Raw genomic sequence first — 22456 nt, 5'->3', positions numbered from 1 at the left:
CCAAGAGCTGCCATCCACTGTTTAGCTGTTCAGTCTTTCCTGTCAATCAGCTCTCCAGCCAGTCTTCTCTGTAAACCACCTGAAGCAGCGTGAGGACCACTGCTGTGCACTGTCATGAGGAGATGCATGCTTTATGTGGGTGGCCTGCTGGCTAGAAGAACAGACAGTGCACCTAATTCGACCATAACAAACATCTCACTCAAAGGAGACATGTAGCACTATGAACACTGTGTGCTGCCATGGCATTTATGGACATGACTCAACATCAGGGGAATAAAACAATACATAGAAACAAAATGTTTCTTCAGTGCCCTATTTTCCATCAGACAGCTAAAGAATGAAACGGATTCTGGAAGCGAATCAGAGCAATACTTCACCCTTGACTGACTGACTTGGCCAGCTGGTCAGATTGGTATCATGAACTTGAAAATTCCTAAGAAAACACTATGCAAAGAATTCTGACCTTGTGCACTTTTTACGTATTTCATCAATAGACGTGATTTATTGTGAGCCACAGCACATAAAAAGGCTGTTTTGCATGAGCCCCAAAGCAATTACCAGTCAAACTCTTCAAAGTCTCCACTGATCAACATTTGGTGAAATAAAACCAGAGATGAAAGAGATTACAGGCTGTGGCAAAGCAGCAGCTGAATCACACTTTGAAGAAAAAAAAGGAAAATGAAGGCCTGATGAGTTATCTCATCTTGGAAGTGACAACTGAACTATTAACGAGAAAAAAATGAGCACATTTAGAGAGACATATTGAAATGTATATTCTCTCAGTTGGTGTAACAGTCTTTCCACCATCTGAGGAACATAATCCTGCATTTTACTTCAGCTTCAGCTTCAGCTTCAACAGCACAAGCAAGCCTGCTTATCCTAAGATGACATTCGTAGAATGTTAAAGATTCAATTGGGAAGTGTTGTAAATCTGTCCTTTTAGCAAAATCAGTAAATCTGTCTGAGGCAGGAAACTCTAGCCTGATAGTTCCTGGGTGGATATCAAAGATTTCAGGCTGCCACTTTGGGATATACTGTACTGTGAATGTGGAAGTCTTGGTTATTTAAAATTATGGCTATAGGCAAAGATCTGCTTGTTTTTGCAAAGGCTTTCAAAGTCACTAACCTATTGGGGATAAGAAACATCAGAGGTAGGTAGAGTGGCTTGTCAGAAGGGCTACAGTTCAATATGGTAGCTATAGTAATTGAATAAACCCGTTGTAAAATCCTTGCAATGCATCAGCAATGGTGCTACTGCATTTCAAAGGATTGTCCTTTCACCTTAAGTCTCTTAAGTTCCTCCATCCACAAATTTTGCATCAAAGCGGGCAAGTGGAAATACTCTTAAAACGTGTCACCTACGCTGAGGACGTAAACAAGACAAAAGGTAAGACCAAGTGAATCAACTCTTTCCAGATAATACATTCATATAGGTGAAGTAAAAAGGAGTCCAGTTGCAATGGAACATCATGTTCTAAACAGAGCAATGAGATGACACACACCACACACAGATTTGGAGACCCAGTTTAAGAGGGGGAAAGCCACAACTCTGAGGAACTTGTCATTCAGCTGGAGTTGTTTACCCTTAACATTCTTAAAGTATGATTGGTTGGAAAAAATCAAGAATTGCCAGGAGACTGATGTGAGTTATGGGATGTCTCACCTTTTGAAGTCCTGCCTGCTGTCGTCAGTTCAGTTGTGCAGGCTCAGACCCTTAGTGTGCATGTGTATGTGTGTGTCAGCATACCCTTCCAGCCAATCCACTGCTGTTTTTCTCTGCTTCTTAATGGAAAGGACAGGTGCATTAAAGATCATAATGTTTTTACTGTGGAATCTTAATGTTTATCAGACATCAGATTGTTCTATGTGGAAACAAAAGAGGTCACACTTAGATAACTGTCAGCAAACTCGCTCTCCAATATATTTTAATTCATGAGTGTTGCCTTATCATGCCAGGCATTTTCATAGCCTGCAAAGAGGCAACATCGCTCCTCAAATAAAATAACATGATCATCATTGTGAGTTTGAATTGCGACCAATGCTTCACTTGATACACAAGCCCAAACTCACAGTGGAAACATGTTCTTTCCCTGAAACAGTGTATTTATTTAGCCAAGATTTGAATAAAATGTTGAACATTTTAGGAAATTCTTTCTTTCCATTAGTAACATATGAAGATTAATGGTGCACTCCATTTGAACTGGGAAGTCAGAAGTCAGAAGTTGGAGCTGGGAGTGATGTCACACTCCAGTACTTCGTTCCAGTACAACAAGACAAAAAACCAAAATAAACACAGGAGGAAGAAGGGTTGCTGCAGCCAGGGCAGCCATTGTTACCAACACCGGCTGATAGCAACACATTAGATGGTATTTTGCACATATGAACACCAGAGCAACATGTCGACAGACAGAAGGTGGACAGTACTGAGTATAACCAATTCAATGAGACACAAATTAGACAGAAGTGCTAATAAACAGTATATTACTACCGAATATCAAAGCAGCCATCTTGGATTTTGAGGTTTGGGTTGGTAAAGTTCTCCCAACTTTCCAGTTGAAAATTCCATCTTACTTGTTCAATTGGAATGCACCATAATATGAATTTCATGAATGTGTGTTACATTTATACCTGAGCCAAGACATGTTTACATTAGGTTAGCATAAAGACTAAGGGCAGGACCATAGCCAGGAAAGCTAGCATATATCTAAAGCTGACGGGTTAACGTGTTGTATCCTATTTGTTTAAGCCACTCGTTAAGAGACATGTAAAAATGAGAGTATGTGCTTTTTGTTGTACAGATTTAGAAGTTGGATTTCGAAAGCCACATATCATGAACCCGATGAACTGAGAGGAGGCGGCAAAACAATAGTATGGGCACCGAGTGGGAGAAAGCTTTACGTATAATTGCTGCACAGTGCTACACAGCCCCCCCCACCCCGGTATACACACACACGTGCACACAAACGTGCATGAACACTCAGATGCTGCCTGTAAAGGTAAACACTTCAGCTTAAATGTTCTCTTTTCTCCATCCTATAACAGGTTTCACTACAGGCTGCCTGGGAATTCATCCATTTCTGTTAAAGCAGACAGCTTCCTTGTAACTGGCGGTAATTGGCAGCCACACACACATACGCACACCCATGCATACTTGGCAGAAAAAGCCTCCACAAATAACATCTGGACTTGGTTGTCTACCTTTCCATTGAATAAAAGACAAAGCAACACAACAACAACAGATCACCCTTCACTGTTATTACTTAGCACTTCAGTGCTGGTCACAACCACTACCAGACCATGACGATTGGCCGCACAGACAGGATTGTTTTTCATTTCTGAAGAACAAGATCCCATTGGATATGAAAGGGTAATTGTTCAATAGAAGGAACAGAAGGAAGAAGATAAAAAGATGAGGATGAAGAGGGTATGGCCCGAAGGTGTCGTTTAAAAAAAACAAAAAACGGCTTTGCGTGAAAGAGAAGGAGGAACAGCCCTCTGATCTGCATGTCCATGTGCAACATGTGCGCTGCCGGGCTGCCATTTGCGTCATGGCAGTATAATTCATTGAACATTACATCTTTAGAGGGCCGATAAATTGTTTTCATAATTTGGTTGAAGCGCCTCTGGCCAAATTGATTGCAGTTGCAGTGAGACTGCTTTGCACGCCAACAACAAATTTAGCCAAATACGTCAATAAAAGAATGAAACACCTTGGACGAAGGGGCATACAGCAGTGGATTACACACCAGCAATGATTGAGGAGGCTAACAATTGCTGCCTGTCATACCCTGTGAACAACTAGATAGTTACAAAACAGTAAGACAAAATCTGTATGTCCATATAACAGTGCTCTTCACATGTGGTTTAGGTGAAGGGGTCAAGATTTTGGCATCTCTCAACATTTATGCTTCTTACATATCTTGCTTTTTCATTCTTTCTTTCTTTCTTTGTCTGTCTTCTCCCCCACAATTTATCAAATGAGCTCGCCTCTTATCGGACAATTCACCTTGACCACATGTTTTAAGTGCTTCTGGATTGTTTGGGCTGACCATCAGTGGTTCGTCTCACGCAACCGATACGCCTCGTGTTCTCAGTTGACACCGACTTGATCCAAATCTTTTTTTTTCCTCTCATGTTGTTAGTGGATTGCAGTCTCCATAGGGAGTCGAATCACGCAGATTTCCTGGATTCTATGAACTTGTGAACCAAAGGTACGATGATCAATCAAGGCCCAGAGCTTCACTTTGAACTGAGGCTTGAAAGCAATGACGTTTTCTGCCTTTGTCTATTGATCTGATCAGTACTTTCCTTGGTATTCCTTGTATCAGACAGGTCATGGTGAAGTCAGTGTAGTCAGCCGCTGTCCTTTCAGCACCAAAGGAGCTGAGGTGATAAAAGCCAGTTTTGCAGATGGTGATAAATGTAACAGTGGATGGCGTCGGTCTAGTGGTCAGTTTGCTTTTGTAGTAATTACACATCCTTCTGTCCTCTTTGATAATCCATTCCTTCTTCAGTGGGAACTTAGTTCAACTTTAAACTCTTGGTTGGATAGTCTAGATCCTTCTGGTCCAGCGTCTACGAATATCAAAGGGTAACATTTCACCAATGATCAGAGCGACAGATGCTTTTCTGTTTGATTTCATGTTGCATTGTTCCAATTATGACATGGGACGGAAACAGTGTCTCTCTTTCAAAATTAAGTTCTTTCACATTGTTTAAAGTTAAGTTGACATGTTGAGCAAAATTTACATACCAAATTTTACACGTCTTAGGGAGTACAAATACATATATGCAAAATATCTGATATCTGATAAGGTCGCCTATTTGCCAACAGTTTAGCATTTAGAGCGTTAGCCACAAAGTAGTATGCTAACCTTTACTTTATTTAAGTTTTGAGTTCGCCTTATTTCTATTTAATCTATTTTATTCATTACCTTTATTTTTCATTTATATTCTTTTGTGCTGCTATAGTTTTTTGTCATTGCTGCACTGCCTGCTCTATGTGCCTTTTAATTGCCCCCTGGGGACAAATAAAGTTTTTTGAATTGAATTGAATTAACATAAAAGACGTGTGTTTGTTCCCTGTTTCCAGCTGTAAATCAATGTTGTTTTTGTTTAGAAGCATGATCACTATTGTTCCATAACGTTAATTCCATGCAAATTATTGTAACTATGATGAAGGTGATTCCCTTCAAACCAAACCATGACCTTTCCCCAACCACAACAAAATATCTTTATGCCTAAACCTAACCAACACATTACCACACTCTCATATCACAAAACATATTTACCTTTCAACGGTGATTGTAATGCTTATGGAAGGCGCAAATGATGTCTAGCAGACAGGAGGTGTCAGATCAGAAAATACAGGGTTCACAGACTTCACTTATATCTTAAGTAAAAATTCTAAATGAAATCCAGCAACAAAAAGAATGCACATACAGTGGCTCACCATTCTAAGTAGTAGCACACCTGGTTTGTATTGCAGCGCTGGCTACAGTAAAAGTGCCTCAGTTCCAACTTTAACTCGTGTTCTTTTCAGCCTGAAGCAATATAGCTCAGAATTGATTGTGAGGTTAAACTGTCATGGTGATGCTGTCTGGACAATGCAAGACACTAAACTTGCTTAAATCCACTCATACTACGGCAGCTAACGCTCCAGTTAACTGTAATGCAAGCCTTCCTTTTCAGATCATACAAGCACAGTGCGCTCTGCTGTTCATTTGCATGCACTGTAAGAGGTGTTTGCAGAGTGCACAGAGAAGGTTGTGTCTGGTATTTACAAGAGGGGTAACAAATCCACATGGAGAATGATATAAGCAGGGCTGGAGGTGAATCAGACAGCACCAGAAGGCTATTACAGAAATGTTTTTCATTAATTCCACGAGCACACGCCAGAGAGACTGATTTACTAGTGCATTTTAGCCTCTGACATACAGTACATTCATCTTCTTCGTGGTGATGCCCAAAGAGGCCAGTCAGCTTTTCAGCAGAGGATTCAGCCAAAGTACCCCCTGTAATTGGCAGTTCAAAGCTGCAGTCAGGGTAACAAAGCTGATGTATGTGATAAAATAATATTTCACAAATAAAATAAATAAGAATGAGACTGTGAGTTTGGTAAAAGGTTGTCTTTATCACAGTTTAGATAGATATTCCTGATGTATCTAATGAAGTCCTGCCCTGTCCTAACAAGAAACACATTATACATGTTCCATCAGCTATCTCTCCTTGTTGTCAGAGAACTCAGATCTAGAGGAGACTGTGAATCTGAATAACATGACAATAACCTTTAGAAGAATTACATACAAAAAAGTGTGTGCATATGTGTCTTTGTATGTATTAGATTATGTATCAAGTCCTTCATCTGGATGCCCAGCAGACAAAGTTAGATACTGGCGGCAAAACATTCTTTGAAGATGATGTGTTGTTTCTTTGACCACAGGGAGACAGTGAGCTCCCTGACACAAGCCAGGGAAGGATGCTTTAAGGTAAGCATGGGCAAAATCATATGCTTTGGACTATGTAAACTGGCTATTGAAACATGAAATGTCACCTCTTCTGAATGCATAACACTGGTTCTGGACCCAAACTAATTAATAGGGACTGGAATATCTCTGTTTCCTGATTTGTCAAAGGAGAGAAGCGCTGGTTTGTGTGAGGATACATAGTCCCTAGTTATGTATGGGGTGTGCTGATTTGAATACGAGAGGATCACCTCCAGGGATGGTTGTCTTCCATCTGTTTATATATTAAACAGGAATTCAGAGAGACCAGCCTTCTTGGGAGCCCTGGGAGAGGTCATGGAGGGAGAGGTCTCCAAGGTGACACTTCACAGTGAGACATTAATGGTTATGCTGGCAAACATGGACGAACCTGGAGTGACAGGGATCTGGTTTGCTATTGAACTGAACTGGTATTTTGTTATTGAACTGCGCTGGTCACAGACTAACCAACACTCTTTTCAACTGTGAGTTACTTTGCAAATGCATATCGCAAAAGAGTGCCAGGCCAAAGATTGATGATGACCTTTGCAGTCATAACATCACATCTGAAGCATGTGTCTTCAATCGACAATCGAGTAAAGAGAAATAGGGCTGTCAACTGATGACCACCTGTGGTAAGTTGGAACAGATGATTGGTGAAGCTGCTAAACTTGATAAACCTCAATATGCAGTGAGGGTGAACTGGGTTCAGCAGATCCACAAAACCTCCCTCTGCAGGAACTTTTAGGAGAGGTTCGCAACATGCAGTAATTGGTAGGGTCAGGGCCTCCAAGTCTGAGGCCATGCTAGTGTGTAAAGTAGTGGACTGAGTTGCTCCCCAGGTGGAAAATTGTTCCAGTTAGGGCTCTGATCCTGAACGAGGGTAATGTGCTGGCAGAATATTGACCAGAAGATTTATTCAATTTTCAGGGTTCAGCAGATGCTGTATCAAGTTGATCCTTAAAGGGCAATGTCAAATCAATCACAATCTTTCGGTTAGATTGAAAGATTGCAAATGCAAGCATAGAATAATCTCAGGGTGTCTGAGGGCACCCTTAGGGACAACAGAGGGAGTGCATATTGTGGGCAAGCATATATTAGAACCTCTGCACTTGTGCATTGAAAGGGAACCAGCTGAGGTGGTACAGTTGTTGGATCTGAGTGGCAGGGTTAGAATTTCACCAGTGTGTGGAAACTACACTTGTTCACATTGTTTGTCACTTTACACCCACATACATAGGCACGAAGGGACCAACTTTTGATTTCTCAACATGACACTGCAGTAAAGAGAAGCAGTTGCGAAGGGTCTAGCAGTGGCACCTCAGAGGAAGTGACTGTTGCTACGAGGGAGCTCAGCCTGGTTTAGATTTGGGGTGAGACACACATGTTTCGGTCACCCCTGGTGTCTGTGTGTATTTATGTGTGTGTGATGTACATAGGTGAGTAATGTGTTTATTGATTGGAATCCTTGTATCGCTGACCCTTGAGCAAACCTTGCCCTCGCTGGGTGATCAAAGCTGTTACATCATCAGATTGCTCACAGCCCAGGGGATGTTTGTTTTCACAGAGAGACTGGTCCAGCCGAGCGGTGCCCTGACTTAAAGCAGACTTCCTATTCATGAAGCTTCCACACATCTGCTGGGGACCGTGCACATGCCTGTGTGTATGTGTGCGCTTACACTATGATCTCACCTTGTGTGCCTGAAGCTTGTTAAGAGGGAGATTACTGCACAAACATGCCGTTGTCAGCTCCAGATCTAGCTGAGTTCTGGATACTATAATCATCAGCTGTATGCATGTATACTTATCTAACATTACATAACCACAAACACAAAGGAAAAAAAAATACTCGAATGCAACCGTGCAGCTGTCAACGAGTATATATCCTGTGTATAAACAACACAGCTTTAAGGATGTTTTGCAGAAAACAGGGGCATACTCTGACATCTGTTTCTGATGAGCCTCACAAGAAAGTAAAGGGCAGCTTGTTTCTTCCACAGATGATCAGTAGTGTCTGCTCAGATCTTTTCCCGTAAATGGATGCTCTGTTTTGACTGTCCTTCTGGAATTAATCATTCAAGGCATTTGGGGATTAAATTCCGGGAAGTAATAATATTTCAGATATTGAAGGAGTATCAAACATTTCCTGAGAGCGGTGGTACCATTATGAAAACAAATAATTTATGCTGGGTTAACATGACAATAGTAGTGCAAAATTGGTTATTATTAGATGAAAAGTACTTTTGCAAAGCAATTTAACTTTAGCAACTCCTCTCACATCCCCAGCAGCCTTTGTGGGTGGCAGAGGACAATGGAAAGGCGCAAAAATGGAAAGGAAAAATGTAAGAGGAAAAAAATTGATAAAAACAGAAATGATGTCTGGATGTAGTGCAACCACTATCTCCGCATCTGTTACATGTTTTCACAATCCCACATTTGGACCTGATTTTATGACATTGTGCCCCCCCTTTCTATTTGAAGAGAAAAAGATAAATATTCAGTTTTGAAAACTGGGAAGAGAGAAAGAACATTCTGTAAAAACAGCAAAATTAACAAACCACGAAAAAACAGCAGATTCATGTCTTTTAGGAACGTTTAGGAAGGCTGATGGCATTCATTTAAACCATGCAGTATTCTGAGGCACATTACAATCTCCAGAACTATAGTAAGCTAAGAAAACATTTATATATTAAAATAACTGTTGCACGTCTGCTGTTGTAGAAAACAAATCCATATATTCTTGTTGATGGATTTCCCTTGTCACTTATCTTGAGCGGGAGGTCTGTGTGATCTATATTACCACATTACACAGTTACATCAATGCCTGCTAAAGCATCATTAAATGTGGTGCAATGACACTGCGATGGATCCATCATAACTCTTAATTTATCACCGGTTAAACATAATATGAGTACAGTCTGCACCCACAGACATAGACTTAGGGCTTTCACTATTACTTGCTTATTGCTAAACCAGACTTATCTCACAGAAACATGTGAAACGACAGTGACCTATTAACACATGACATGGTGGTGGCGCGGAATGTGTTAAAAAAAACGTGTCGGCACCACAGAAGCAATTCCAATAGAGTGTCAGTTAGGATCCTTTGTCCTGGTGAACACGTGAATTCCCTGGTCACACTATGCGTGGTGGTAGTCAGGTAACATAGTATAGCAGGAGTGCCCACACTTTTTCAGCTCGCAAGCTACTTTTAAAATGACCAGGTCAAAATGATCTACCTCCATTAAAAATGCTAAACATATATTTATTTCTATATATACTGAGTATACTTTATATATACAATATATGTTGGCGTACACTACATAACTGCAGTTAATGTAACCCTTGGTATTACACATTATAAAACTTGACAGCAGTAATGCACATAGGTGACAAACAGTGATGTAACCATCAATATTGCACACAAGTGACAAGAGGAATTGGAACATTCAATACATTTATGGTGACTACCTTACTCTGATGACTTGCACTGAATGGAGTCAAATATCCCTTCCTATCCCATCCCCCATCCCAGAGTATCCCTTCTTTAGTAGATATAGATTGGAAGGCTAACTAGTTCACTTCGCTCGCTGGAGTTTTGCAGTAGCTAGCGCGTTTGACCGTGTGCATGTCCCTGTCCGCGACCCGTAGCAGAGAAGAGATCACAGACTGGCCGCCCTGTATGCCAATCAAGTTTTTTTTTTTTTTTTATGTCACGCGATCTACCCGCACTACCTCCGCGATCGACCGGTAGATCGCGATCGACGTATTGGGCACCCCTGTAGAATAGCATAAGATAGTAAGAGTATAAGTTGGATGGATGGGTCAAACGCAGGATGTTCACCGAGGAGGCCGACCAAAAGTCAAACATTGACTTCTTTAAGTTTGCGTCACTTAACTTGTAGAGTATGGTATTTATGCAAAATGTACTTCTGTAACTAATGTACTTATTTTAACCTAAACTATGATCTTTTCCTAAACCTAACCAAGTACAGTTGGTGCCTAAACTGAACCAAACTGTGAGCATTACTATGTCCAGTCATGTGCCATATATAAGATATATAAGATATATAATATATATCTGTTTATATGGCACTGGTAAGTAATTCAGCACACGATGCCGTGTTAAGAGGTTGTATTTGCTTCACATATTTCAGTGAGCTCAGGTTGCCTGAGCACTACATAGTGTACTGTAAACAGATATAGTTGTCTGAAAACATTTTGACAGTATAATGTGTTGACTTTTCATCCAACAAATGCTGTTTGACCCGAGGTTTACCCTGTCTCCATGCCTTTTGGAAACAAGCAAAAGCAAAGACAAGATGATGACGAAGTGACAGGAGAAAAAGTAAACAAGAAAGGGAGAGGGAAAGAAGGAAAAGAAGAAGGAAAGAGAGGAGGCCAGAGGAGGGGAAAACTAGAAGAAATGAGGTTAGGAAAGGAGACAAGGATGAAAATATTAAAAGAGAGGAGATAAGAATTTTAGGGGGAGAACAGTGATGGAGAGGAGGTACAGGAGATGACAGGAAAGATGAGGGAGTGGTGAGGAAAAAGTAAAAAGAGGGGGACGGAGGCTGCCAAAGGGAGATCCATGGAGAGTTGTGCATCAGATCATGTGAGACCGATTGTCCCAGATGACAGAAGACTGACAGCTGAAATCAAAACCACACTGTGCATTCTGCATTCCAGAACTTTCCATCTTTTTCAACTTTGCACCTGTCTTTCTGTTTCCTTCTCTCTTTCCCTCACTTCTCTTCTCTCCTTGGTGGTCTTTTTCTCCCCTCCCCTTCACCCTCCCCTCTCCCATCCTCTCTTGTAACTCGACACAACATCCGCGCCCAGCCACCTTTGCCAGTACATTCACATCGGGGTGTGTTCTCCAGAGCAATCAATCATCTGCTGCGGACGAGATGCAGGTGGGAAGCTTTGATCAAACTCTCCTCCATTATGTGTGTGTTTTTCTAGCTTTTTTTTTTTTTTTTAAATGCAGCTGAGGCCACAACAGAGCTGGTTAACTTTCACTAAGTGTAATTGGACCGGTGTCTGGCAATTTCGCACATCAGAGAGTCCAAGTGACCCCGACAGGTAGTAGTTAAAAGTTTTGACGACTTCAACACCCAGAAGTTATGGAATGTGAGAGTAAGCCTCTGACCTATATGTTATCTTCTTGGTGTCTGGGAGACATTAAGGAGATGAAGGGCTTTAGTTTTGTCATTGCTCTCCAACAGACAGTTTTGTGTTTACCTCTCGAGACTTAATGCGTCTTTTCCAGTGGGTGGAACTGTTTAGCGCTCAGCAAACTTAAAAGGGTCACATCAATCTCTCCATCACCCTCAATCCATTTCAGGGAGCTCTATTAATTGGCAGCTATGAATAGTGATTTTGGCAAAGCTATACTTATCATGCACGTTAGTCCTTAAGGCTGCACTAATCATCGTTTTTAGATTAGCAATGGACCAAATGAGCAGAGTGAGTGTTTTGGCAGTTTTAGCTCAGTGCTTTGGTTTTACAGCCAGCAAATTCAGTTGATCCATTCTCATCGCTCTCATTACTCTGGAAAAGTGTAAAAATAAAAAACCCGATAAATCCACTGTACACTATTTACCAAGCACCAAATGGCAGACAAACAAAGGTGATTAAGTGGTGAACACAGTGGAACACTTTGGCAGTAAAAAGCCAGATATTTCTCCTAAGAGATGGTGGAGAAAAAAACAAACAAGTGAGAGTGAATAAGGGACTTACTTTAACGACACATTACTCCAAAGGAAAATAATGTTGCTTCATATCTGCTGGATTTTTTTTTCTGCATTTGCAACATTTTCGCCACAAGTGTAAAATATGTCAATGCTATGCTTACATTTACAGCTTGTTCCTCTGCCTCCATGTGGCCTTAAAAAAGCACAGTGGGTGTCCCCTCAGGACATGCCATTCTTACTTCTGTGTTTCAGTGCTACCGCCAGTACTTTGAAAGCATAGCTTTACACACTACCAATTACTTCACACTGGAAACTATAGCAAAGCTACCCTAGGTATAAATCTAGTTTGGTTAACTAAAGATACGTAGTTCAAACTACTTTGTTGAAAAATGATCAAATTGACAATGTACAAAATATAACAACATCTAATCTAATCTAATCTAATATAAATCAGGTGTCAGCAAAAAAAACAATATATCTATCTCAACAGGTGCCCACTTGTTCACAGGTCACACATAAACCAAAAAAATGAAATACCCCCCTTATTCACTGGAAGGTTCAAGAAATGTCAGTTTTGGTTTTGAATACAATGTCCCTCAGTCAGACACCTGCCTCCCAGAAACTACCTTTGCACATGCACCGCACAAAGCTCAAGTGTGTGATGGTGTCTGTCCGATGAATGCACTTCCTGGACATGCCTTCACAGCGGTCAAAATGAAAGAAAAAGGGTATAGTGCTGGTGAAAAGGGGTTCAGTTACTGTATGGTAGTGCAGTACGGTATGGCAAAATAAAAATAATGAAAATAATCCTTTCCTTTTATTTACAGTTTCAGAAGTTGAATATGCAAAAATGGCTAAATGTAATGTACACTATATGCAAATATTAATCTAGATCTAAATTGTAATTAAACTACTAGTTTAATTACATCTAATTCACAACTCCCCAACACTGACTACCAGAAACCTATGGGCTATACTTGACAAGACGTATTACTCTCTGTCATCGAGATCTCCTGTTCGCGCCAAACTGCAACCTGTATTCTGAAAAATACCACAGAATATGTTTGGAGGCTTTGGGCATCTGTGTCGAATTTATTGTTCTCCAAAAGTGCCAGTCTATAAAGATAAACTAAATACAAACTTGCATAGTCGTCACATCGCCATATAATATCACAACTAAATATCACGAGATATGAGAAGAGCAACAATTCATAAATTGCTGTACTTCAACATGTATGCTCAATATGTTTTCACGCTCATTACCAGCACAGACTATTAGCGAACCCTGGACTGTTGTGGCATAAAGAGTACAGTATGTCTAAGACTCAAAACCCCGACAAAACATGGAAGATCTCTCCTTTCAGAGGGCCACACTGGTGTGCTGAAAAGCACAGGCTGCAACAACAATCACTTTAAGAAATAAAACTTCTCTTGGAATTTTGGAAGTTTACACATTCCCCACATGAAATGTTATTTTCCCATTAGAGAGGCTTCTTCCAAACTGGTAAACCTCAGCTTCTCCCTTCAACACAACCAACAGCTCTCTCTGATGTGGAGATCTTTTGCAGTGCAGAGTGGACTCGATCCATGACCAGTGTCAATGTGCTTCACCACGAAGGTACAAGGCCTCTCATCTACTGTTTCTAACTTGATCAGGCGTTATGGAAAAGAAGAGAACGACTGTCTCCAGTGTTGTTTTATGACATGTTTCGAGTAGACCGCTTTATTGGGTGGAAATCAAGTGTATGGGTGCCTTAATTTAGAATGTTCCTTACAAATATTTGGTTTGGTTTTTCTAAATGATGCAGATGATGATACAAATAAGGTCCAAGGCACACGAAGAATGAGAGAATTTTACAAACTTTCACATACTGATTTTATGTCAAAAAATAAAACTTTCAAGGCTCACGGTAACAGCAAACACCCCTTGGGTAGACATTAAAGTGCACATTTTACATAAAAGGAATCTCTACTCTCAAAAACTGCTCAAGTAGCATTACCAGTTGTAAACTCAGTGTTTTTAATGGTGCAAAGTCATGCATATCAGGTGGTGGGGAATGAGCAAAACTGACTGCAGGCAACAAACAAGTGAGGTCTGATAAATGCACCCTCTGCTTTAATTTTGCAGAGATGGATTCTGCCTTCCAGGCAAGTGGTGTGTCTGTGAGTTTGTTTTTCCAATGAGAGCATTGCATAATATCTATGGCATCCTTTAAGGGCCTAGAATGAGATTATGATTAACCATGGAACTGGTAAAGACATCTGTGTAAGAAAGTAATCTCCATTAGTTTAATGAGGAAGTCTAAAGTGCATGACACCATGGAAACAAGCATTGTCTTATTTATTTCAGTGCAACAGGATTGGTAAACTGGAAAAGCTCAGTATGACACAAACAATCCAGATGAATGGAATATTCCTGTGCCACAGTTTCTGTACTTCTTGCCCATTGCAAATGCTAATTTCTATGAAAGCTTTGCCATAAATTCCATGGTAATTACAGTATCTTGTTAGATACATGACCGTTTGCTGTGAGACTGCTTATCTGATTGGAATATTCTTCACAATGTCCTGTATATTTCTGTATCAACCACTAACTGATAACAACAAAGAGACAACAGCAGGTTATTTTAGCGGTAATGACCTAATCTGTACTTCAGATTGCAGCAGTTCCTGTTTCACCACGAAGAAATGTGTCTTTCAATATGTCTGATCCCGATTAACTCTTTCCAAAAACTGTAAACTTTGATGTCTTACCAAAGTACATTATGATGCCTGAAAGATTGACTCTGTGGCCAGATAAGACATTTGTTTGAACTTAAGTAAACATCATAGCAAGGCACTGCGGCCCCAAAATGTTCCCTCAACCACAATAAGTCATGCTGGATAGTTGAGCATCCACCGTTTTCATTTTCTCTGTTTATCGCTCTGACAGCACAGATTAGGAGATGGGACAAACATTTGTTTTGTTAGGCTATGGAACACAGTGGTAATGGTGAGCTGACACAGATGATTTGTTCAAAGGGCACAGGAAGAAATTATGTTCCAGAATTCCAAAACAGAAATTGAAAGGTCATATTTGCCTTTGAAATGATATTTCAGTTCTACTCATCAAAATGCCTCTTTGCGTTAATGTCGCAGTGGTCCCCCTATAGTCAATAGAAACGACCACAGAGGCTCCACTAGCAGTGCACTTTGCATTTCTAAACCCTGGCCAAGTGGACAACTGCCCCTGGGCTTCAAACCTACAGGGGCCAAAATAAAAAAAAACAGGTTTAATTAGAATTTAGTTTGTGGTAATTGTAATTTTGTTTGGAAATACAGGGATGTGTACTACTAAAGCACCGTGTCAGCTAATTCCCTTTATGCTGGCCCAGCCCTGAGGACATGTGATACTGTGCTTCTACAGTGATTGGTATTAATCAAATACCCACACAGTTCTTATGCATATATGTCATGTACCAGAATATTAATACTGCAAACTATGAGCAGTGAGTGAGAGGTATAGGGGGTTTAAGGGCTCCCAGCTTATTATTGCCCTGGGGCCCCCAAGAAGGTTACTTTAACTTTGCCATGCCGCAACAAAGTTCATAATAAGGATGATTGTTACATTGTTCTTTGAAAATGGATATAACTGGAATAGTTCGATATGCTTCAGCACTGTAAAGCAGAACAATTTTTTTTAGACTAGAATTAAGGCTTTCAGTTCTACAATACCCCCACAGAAGATATAATACAATAAGTGAAGTTAATCAAGTCAAACTAATGAATCTCAGGAGATCATGTCCACAGTGTTCTATTATGCTTTGCAAGCTTCATTCCGTTCAAATCAGAAATGAGGTAAATAAAGTATATAGTCAGCACCTGTCCACTACATTATGACTAATAATGTGGGCAAATGTTGGCAAAGTATATGTCAACACCTGGCACAGCCTCATGATAGGTCCAAAAGACAATTACATGAATAGTGAGCTCCCATAGGAATGCTCACCAAACTTTTGGCACATGTCACTGCTGTATGTCTTAGTAACTTTGATATGACCTCACTGGGACTTTATGCAGCTACGGGAGAGACTTTTGGCCACAAACAGTAGCACTGAAAATGTCTCACCACGCCACACATTTGCTGTGATTGCAACACACACTTGGTGTGCCCTTTAATATATTATCAGTAGGGGGACGCTCTGTTTACACTCAACTGGATATAAGTACACCCACTGCAGTATACCAGCCTGGTTTTAGCCTATAGGATTATTCAACCATGCACATTTTCCAGTGCATGGAAAAACAAAATACATGTATATCCGCAACGCAGATACACAAAACGCAGTGTAAACATGCTGCTCTACAACAGCTGTATTTCTATAATTAATATCTGTTTTGTCCTTCCGACAATAAAACATTCAAATGCCTCCCGCAGCATTTTGTTCGGTAACATTGCCCAAACGTGCATCTCCACAGCCAAAATGGCCAAAATACAGCTGCATGTTGGCACCATCAAGTACATTTTAAAATGCTTAAAGTGCAGAAAACGCTCCACGATCATGGTTTACATGGTCATATGAAATATATACTGTGCTAATACGGGAAGGTAGGACGAGCAGGGTGAAGTGCCTCTCCGTCTCTTATGTATAATGTTTATAGAGTTCACTCAGCACCATTGACAAGCATTTTTTACTCCATCATTATAAGTGAGTGGTTTCTGAGCCGACGGCTAAAATGAACATTACAGCTGAACCTATAGCTCATATTCACTATAATAGCACTAATAAGGAAAATGCTTACCTGCTTTCCTCTCCCATCTGAATCTGCTGCATTGATTAATGATCCTCACTGCTGTGACTAATACAGTTTATTCTCTCATTAGGCTACAACAAACTTCGGTGCTCACAGGGAACTGTACCAGTCTCCATTATGGATTGGGTCATTACCACTAAAGTAAACTGCTCCTGTTTTGCCAGCTTCCACTATATAGGTCCAGCCAATAGGCTGTGCTCTCTGTTACAGATGACAGAACTACACACACTCCTGCTGCTCCCGTGGCTACTTATATTATTTCCTCCATTTAGTGAAAACATGAGGGAAAACGCATCTTGATGAGCAATTTCACTGAATCCATATGGATTAAGCAGTGAAAAAATATAAATCCTGTAGAAAACACTTAGATTAAAAAAAAAAGATATTGGGAAAAGGCAAAGAACTTTTACCATAACACTTTAAACACATTTGCGTTGATATGCTGTCAATTACTGTGACAAACGCATATAGATGAATGTCATACTGTCATGTGTCTCATTTGTCATTACTATCATGACAAATTGCAGGGCACCCTTTTTGCAACACTGAAAGCGATGCAGTTGTACAGTAGATAACAATGTGTATATAGATACAATACACAGCTAATTATTCTATAAAATCAGTGTGCAGACTTAAGACAAGGTCCAAAACTCAATCTAATCAACAAACTAGATACTGTAAATAAATACTCCAGCACTCCATTATTACTACTACTGGTGTACACCATCTTGTGGAGCCCCTCAAAACTGCAACTGATATCGACTTATAACAAATGGAGTGAAGTGTAGACCGCTAGTGCTGTCCACTTCATTTAATTATAGAAATGCTCTCAAACTAGGTTAGAGGTCCGATCTTTTCCTGTGACAGCAGCAGTACAAAGCGCTGAGATACCTTTGGACCAGAATTTCTTCCAGGTGGTAGACTAGATAAAACAAATTAGGCTTGTGTGGCCAACATGGTGCTGACAAATTGGGGGTTATGATTTGAGCCAGCATAAATAATGAACACTGGCCAACAGCTGCCCATACAAACCAAGGCCAGCTGACTTACTCATTACCCATCTCAAAGTGGTACACATCCAAAACAGTCCATCTTGCTGGTTCAGTAAATGCTGGAAACACAGGGATTGAGCTGGAGGAACTGCCTGGAGGAACTCAATGACACCGATCCAAGAGAATAACATGTTTTTGCATTTGGTCACTGCAACAACCAGCAAGTGGATGCTCTGTATCTATGAAGCATTATTTATAAGTCTAGAATATGTATATTTATGACTTTACTGTCTGCATTTTCCTCACCCTACTAACTAAAACTGACATCACTGGTTGCCTGGCAACATTTGCCTGTTTCGCACTTTTCCAACTGTTGGTCCTTGTTGTATCATCAATGGCCAAACTCTTGATGTGGCTAGTTTGGACGGACGCACCTGTCTCAACTTTGGAGTGGTCGGTCCTCTCTGTCACCTTCTCCTGGCTGATGAGGTAATCAACGATCCGCACGCCAATTGGTGGCTCGGTGTGGTTCCACTCCATGATGACCAATGAGCTGCTGGGCTCGTAGGTGAAAGACAGTTTGAGCCTGGCAACAGACAAACAGAGATGCACAATCACGCCACTGAGTGAAAGATGCTGTCAGCAAACTGGTCTCATTGCTGTTATTGACAGCTAACATTATTCCTTGTGTACTGCAAAACTGCAACCTAATGGGAGCATGTTCTGCAATGTCACAAACGCTTCTATCAACAGTCGTCTCCTGAACTGCCATACAGCTGCAGACCACACTGAAGAGGTGGTCTGCAGCTGTATGGCATTAAGACGCCTGATTTTCTCGCCAATCGATAAGCAGCTCATTTCATTGATTGGCACACCCAAACACAGACACCTAAAATGCCAACATACGAGACAGACCTGTGGACTGGAGCGAGACTGAAAGAGACTACAGTTTGCAACTATGTCCTTTGTAACCATTTTGTGTCTCTTTGTGGTCATTTTGAGTTTCTCTGTAGTTTTTTTTTTAAATCTCTTTGAGGTCGACCCTTTGCAGTCATTTTGGGCCACTTTGTGGTTGTTTTTCACCTCTTTGTGGTCATTTTAAGTCTGTGGTCATGTTGCGTTTCTGTAGTTGCTCTCTACAGTCTCTTCGAGGTAGCTTTGCATGTCTTTATGGTCAAATTGCATATCTTTGTTGTTGTATTAAATTGGTCTTTGTATTTGTTTTTCATTTCATTCATCTCTTTGTGCTCATTTTACATCCCTTTGTAGTTGCCTTGAAACTCTTTAAGGTCATACAGTACGTTCCTTTGCAGTTTTATTTCTCTTCGTGTTTGTTTTTTCGTCTCATTGCAGTTGTGTTTGTGTCTGTCTGTGGTTGTTGTATGTCCTTGAAATTAACTCTGTGACTTTCCAACAAGAAATATTAACAGTTACGTCCCAGTGGCCTCCTGACCCCCCTTGGTCCATGTGTGCGCATAGCAAACCCATTAAATAATCAATTTTTGGCAGTAATATCTGGTCTCAATAAAATTCTGTGTAACACATGCATCCTGATGGCACATTACCTGAGAACACTGCAGCAGGACATAGAGTTCTGCCAGTAAAATGATGGATGGTATTTACCACAACCCATTTTAGAGCGATGTGCTTGGAGAGAGGTAATATTATTCTAAGTTACTAACATAGGTTGGGGAAGTGGGGCGCAGGTGGGAAGTCCATCTGTGCCAAAAGCGCTGGAATCACACCGACACCAGTCATCGATAACATCACCTTTTCCCGAACACCACAGCATGCTCATCATTGCCTCCTGAAGAGCCTGTGACAAAGTGAGAGAGACAAGAGGACAGACAAGAAGAAACATGAAACCTACATTTAAACGTGTCATATTGAAACATGCAATAATCAAATGGGAATAATAACTATGCAAATCTATTCTCACAGCAACTATTTAATGTTTGTATTTCTTTCTTTAATCAGGATATTAACTCATTTCCCATTTCTTATGCCTTTACTAGTTGGGTAAAAGCATGGACATAATAAGATAGCTGTGAGAAAGATGGAGAATGATATGCAACAATGCTCCCTGGTCACGAGGGACCATGGGGGACAATTATGGTCAATGCCTTAAATGGATATTCTGGATATAAATGACAAATAGGTCCAAAAAGTTTTGGAATTGGTCCAATAGATTGCCTCAGTTGGCAGCCATGAAACGGGCCACAATGGCTGCAACGTAATTCACCTGTCAGAGTACATTCAGGTTAAATCTGAGACATGTGTCCATCCAATCTCTTCCTTTTACCCACTATTAGAGAAGCAAACCACAACTGTACCCAGTTCATTTACACCCATCGCGGCATACAATCATCCATCATCACTGGCCATGATATTACAGTAAAGGTGTGTGTGTGTTCTTCATCTCTGAAAAATATGCTTGCAACATATGTTGGCATGTTACAATTGGCAGGAACACATATCTTGTCACCCACGTTCAAGCACGAGCATGAATGTGTGTCTATGTGCATGTGCACAACACAAACAAAACAGGGACCCACTGGTAGAAAAAAAAACATAGCAATTGTCTTAATTCAATGTAGCTCTTTATGATGATTATATATATAATAACTGTGTAATGTTTTAATATTCCCCTTCAGGGAGTAAAGCATTTGATTACACCTCTTTTGACTAATATGGAATTTTTTGCTATTTCTGAGTTTTGTGCGGTAAATATAAATAATTTGATGTGTACATTTGCATAAGTGATTGGCTCAAAGATTCACACATAAGTTGATCTATAACATGTTGAATAATATCTGATGATGATTTAGTTTCGAAGTTATAATTGTACTGATTTTGGGGAGCTTTACTGTTTACTTTGTACTACTGTTTTTCAAGAAGCTATTCACGCCACATTTTTTTCATTATTGTTTCAAGTAACAATGCACATTGCCCTAATAATTATATGTAATAGTGATACTTGTAAGTACAAGCCAAAAATGTCATTATTGAAATGTTGGCGATGGGTCGTGTCTCTACCAGTGGCTGCGCCGTCAAGCACTAACAACCACAACAGCCTTTGTCAATACCAGCAGCTGTATCCATCTGCCTGAGCTTTAGGATGGAGGCCTAAAACCCTGCAGTGGACAGCACCGTATTGACCTTTCTTCCAGTTGAAGGAACAGCAATATAGACCCACAGTATCGATGGAGTCAAATAAGCCACTTCACAGTACAGCAGATTATAGCGCAGTGTGCTGCCAGCAGAGTAAAGCATGGCGCTCTGAAAGGAAATGACTTCTCTGTAAAGTCCTCTGTTTCTGTAACCTGTTTCATAATGAGGCCATGAGGTTTTCTGCCCTGATGGATTACCCGCATACAGCCACGGACACACGGTGGGTTTCATTGCGGGATACCAGTTAATAGACCGACTGAGGCTTATTGATCACACACCCATACTAACGCTTGGATTTTTTGTATTATTAGCTGCTGTCCTCTCACATTTAAGTACGTTAAATGAGAAGTTAGAGGCTTACAGTCTCCAGATCAAAGTAAAAGTACTTTGATTTGGCAATTATAAAGACACTGGACAATAAAAGCTTCCTTTAATCATTCACAGAAAAGTTGAGTGAGATAGTCTGATGGATTCTGGAAGAAACTGCTGTTTTCAGACAGTCGACAGTCCCGAATAGTGAAGGATAAACACAATACACACCTGGTAGGTCTCATTGTTGGACACCAATTCATAGATTGGCGTAGCCTTGGTGATCTGCAGAAGGACAGGCTCAGACTGCTGCCGTCCTTGCGCCGCCCTCGGGCTCATGTGGCAGAGGTGACAGGAGCGCGGGCACTGGCCTTGGCTGGTGCAGTCCATACGGACGCCGGCTGCCATGCGCTTTGCACCCGTGTCCAGCAGACTGGCGATGTACGCGGGGTAGGTCAGCGTCCTCGGCTCCTTGTCTCGCTCCTCTGATTCCTCCGAAGGCGAGTTACCTGACAGGAGAGGCAGAAGGAAATTGGTTAGTTCTTGCTTGATTGTGACCCTGTCATAACATATTTCAAGACACATGGGAAAAAAATCTAAAGCAATAAAACAACAAAACAAACCATACAGAGAATCATGTCTTTGTATAAACACGTCAAAGCTACAAAGCATTAATGTGTTCCCACACTTCCATGTCTCCCTTCTGGAGACTTTTTAGCTTTTCTGCATCACAGGCAGAATACATGAGCAGGAGTGTAAATATTTGGGCCACAGCTACAGCTACAAGGAGCACAGTGTTCCCTCTAAGGCTAACATTGTTTTAATGTGTTTATTGCCGTTTTTCACTGTTATTGACATTAAGGTGTTTTCCCCTTCTCAGGTTATGGAAATTGGTTTAAGTCCTTCAAAACATCTTTGATGGAGGTGGAAGTGCCAATGAGGGAACTTAACTTTGTTTTTTTATCAAGCAGGACAAACTATTGCTTCGTTAACCATTTACTGACGACAAGAC

General features: G+C 40.7%; 1 protein-coding gene across 1 annotated transcript in view; it reads right to left on the bottom strand.

Annotated features, from left to right (window-relative positions):
• The window catches only part of astn1 (astrotactin 1), a 332257-nt gene that overhangs the window by 19662 nt on the left and 290139 nt on the right, over window positions 1-22456 (bottom strand). The window contains exons 18-20 of the mRNA XM_070845081.1: window positions 21676-21953; window positions 19647-19780; window positions 18399-18550 (exon numbers count right to left, since the gene is read on the bottom strand). Of these exons, the coding sequence (XP_070701182.1) occupies window positions 18399-18550; window positions 19647-19780; window positions 21676-21953 (564 nt within the window). The remainder of the gene's footprint in view (window positions 1-18398; window positions 18551-19646; window positions 19781-21675; window positions 21954-22456) is intronic.

The sequence above is a fragment of the Pempheris klunzingeri genome, chromosome 15 (genome assembly GCF_042242105.1).
Source record: "Pempheris klunzingeri isolate RE-2024b chromosome 15, fPemKlu1.hap1, whole genome shotgun sequence".
NCBI lineage: Eukaryota > Metazoa > Chordata > Actinopteri > Acropomatiformes > Pempheridae > Pempheris > Pempheris klunzingeri.
Note: the sequence above shows the minus strand (reverse complement) of the source record. Positions and strands in the feature narration are given on the sequence as shown.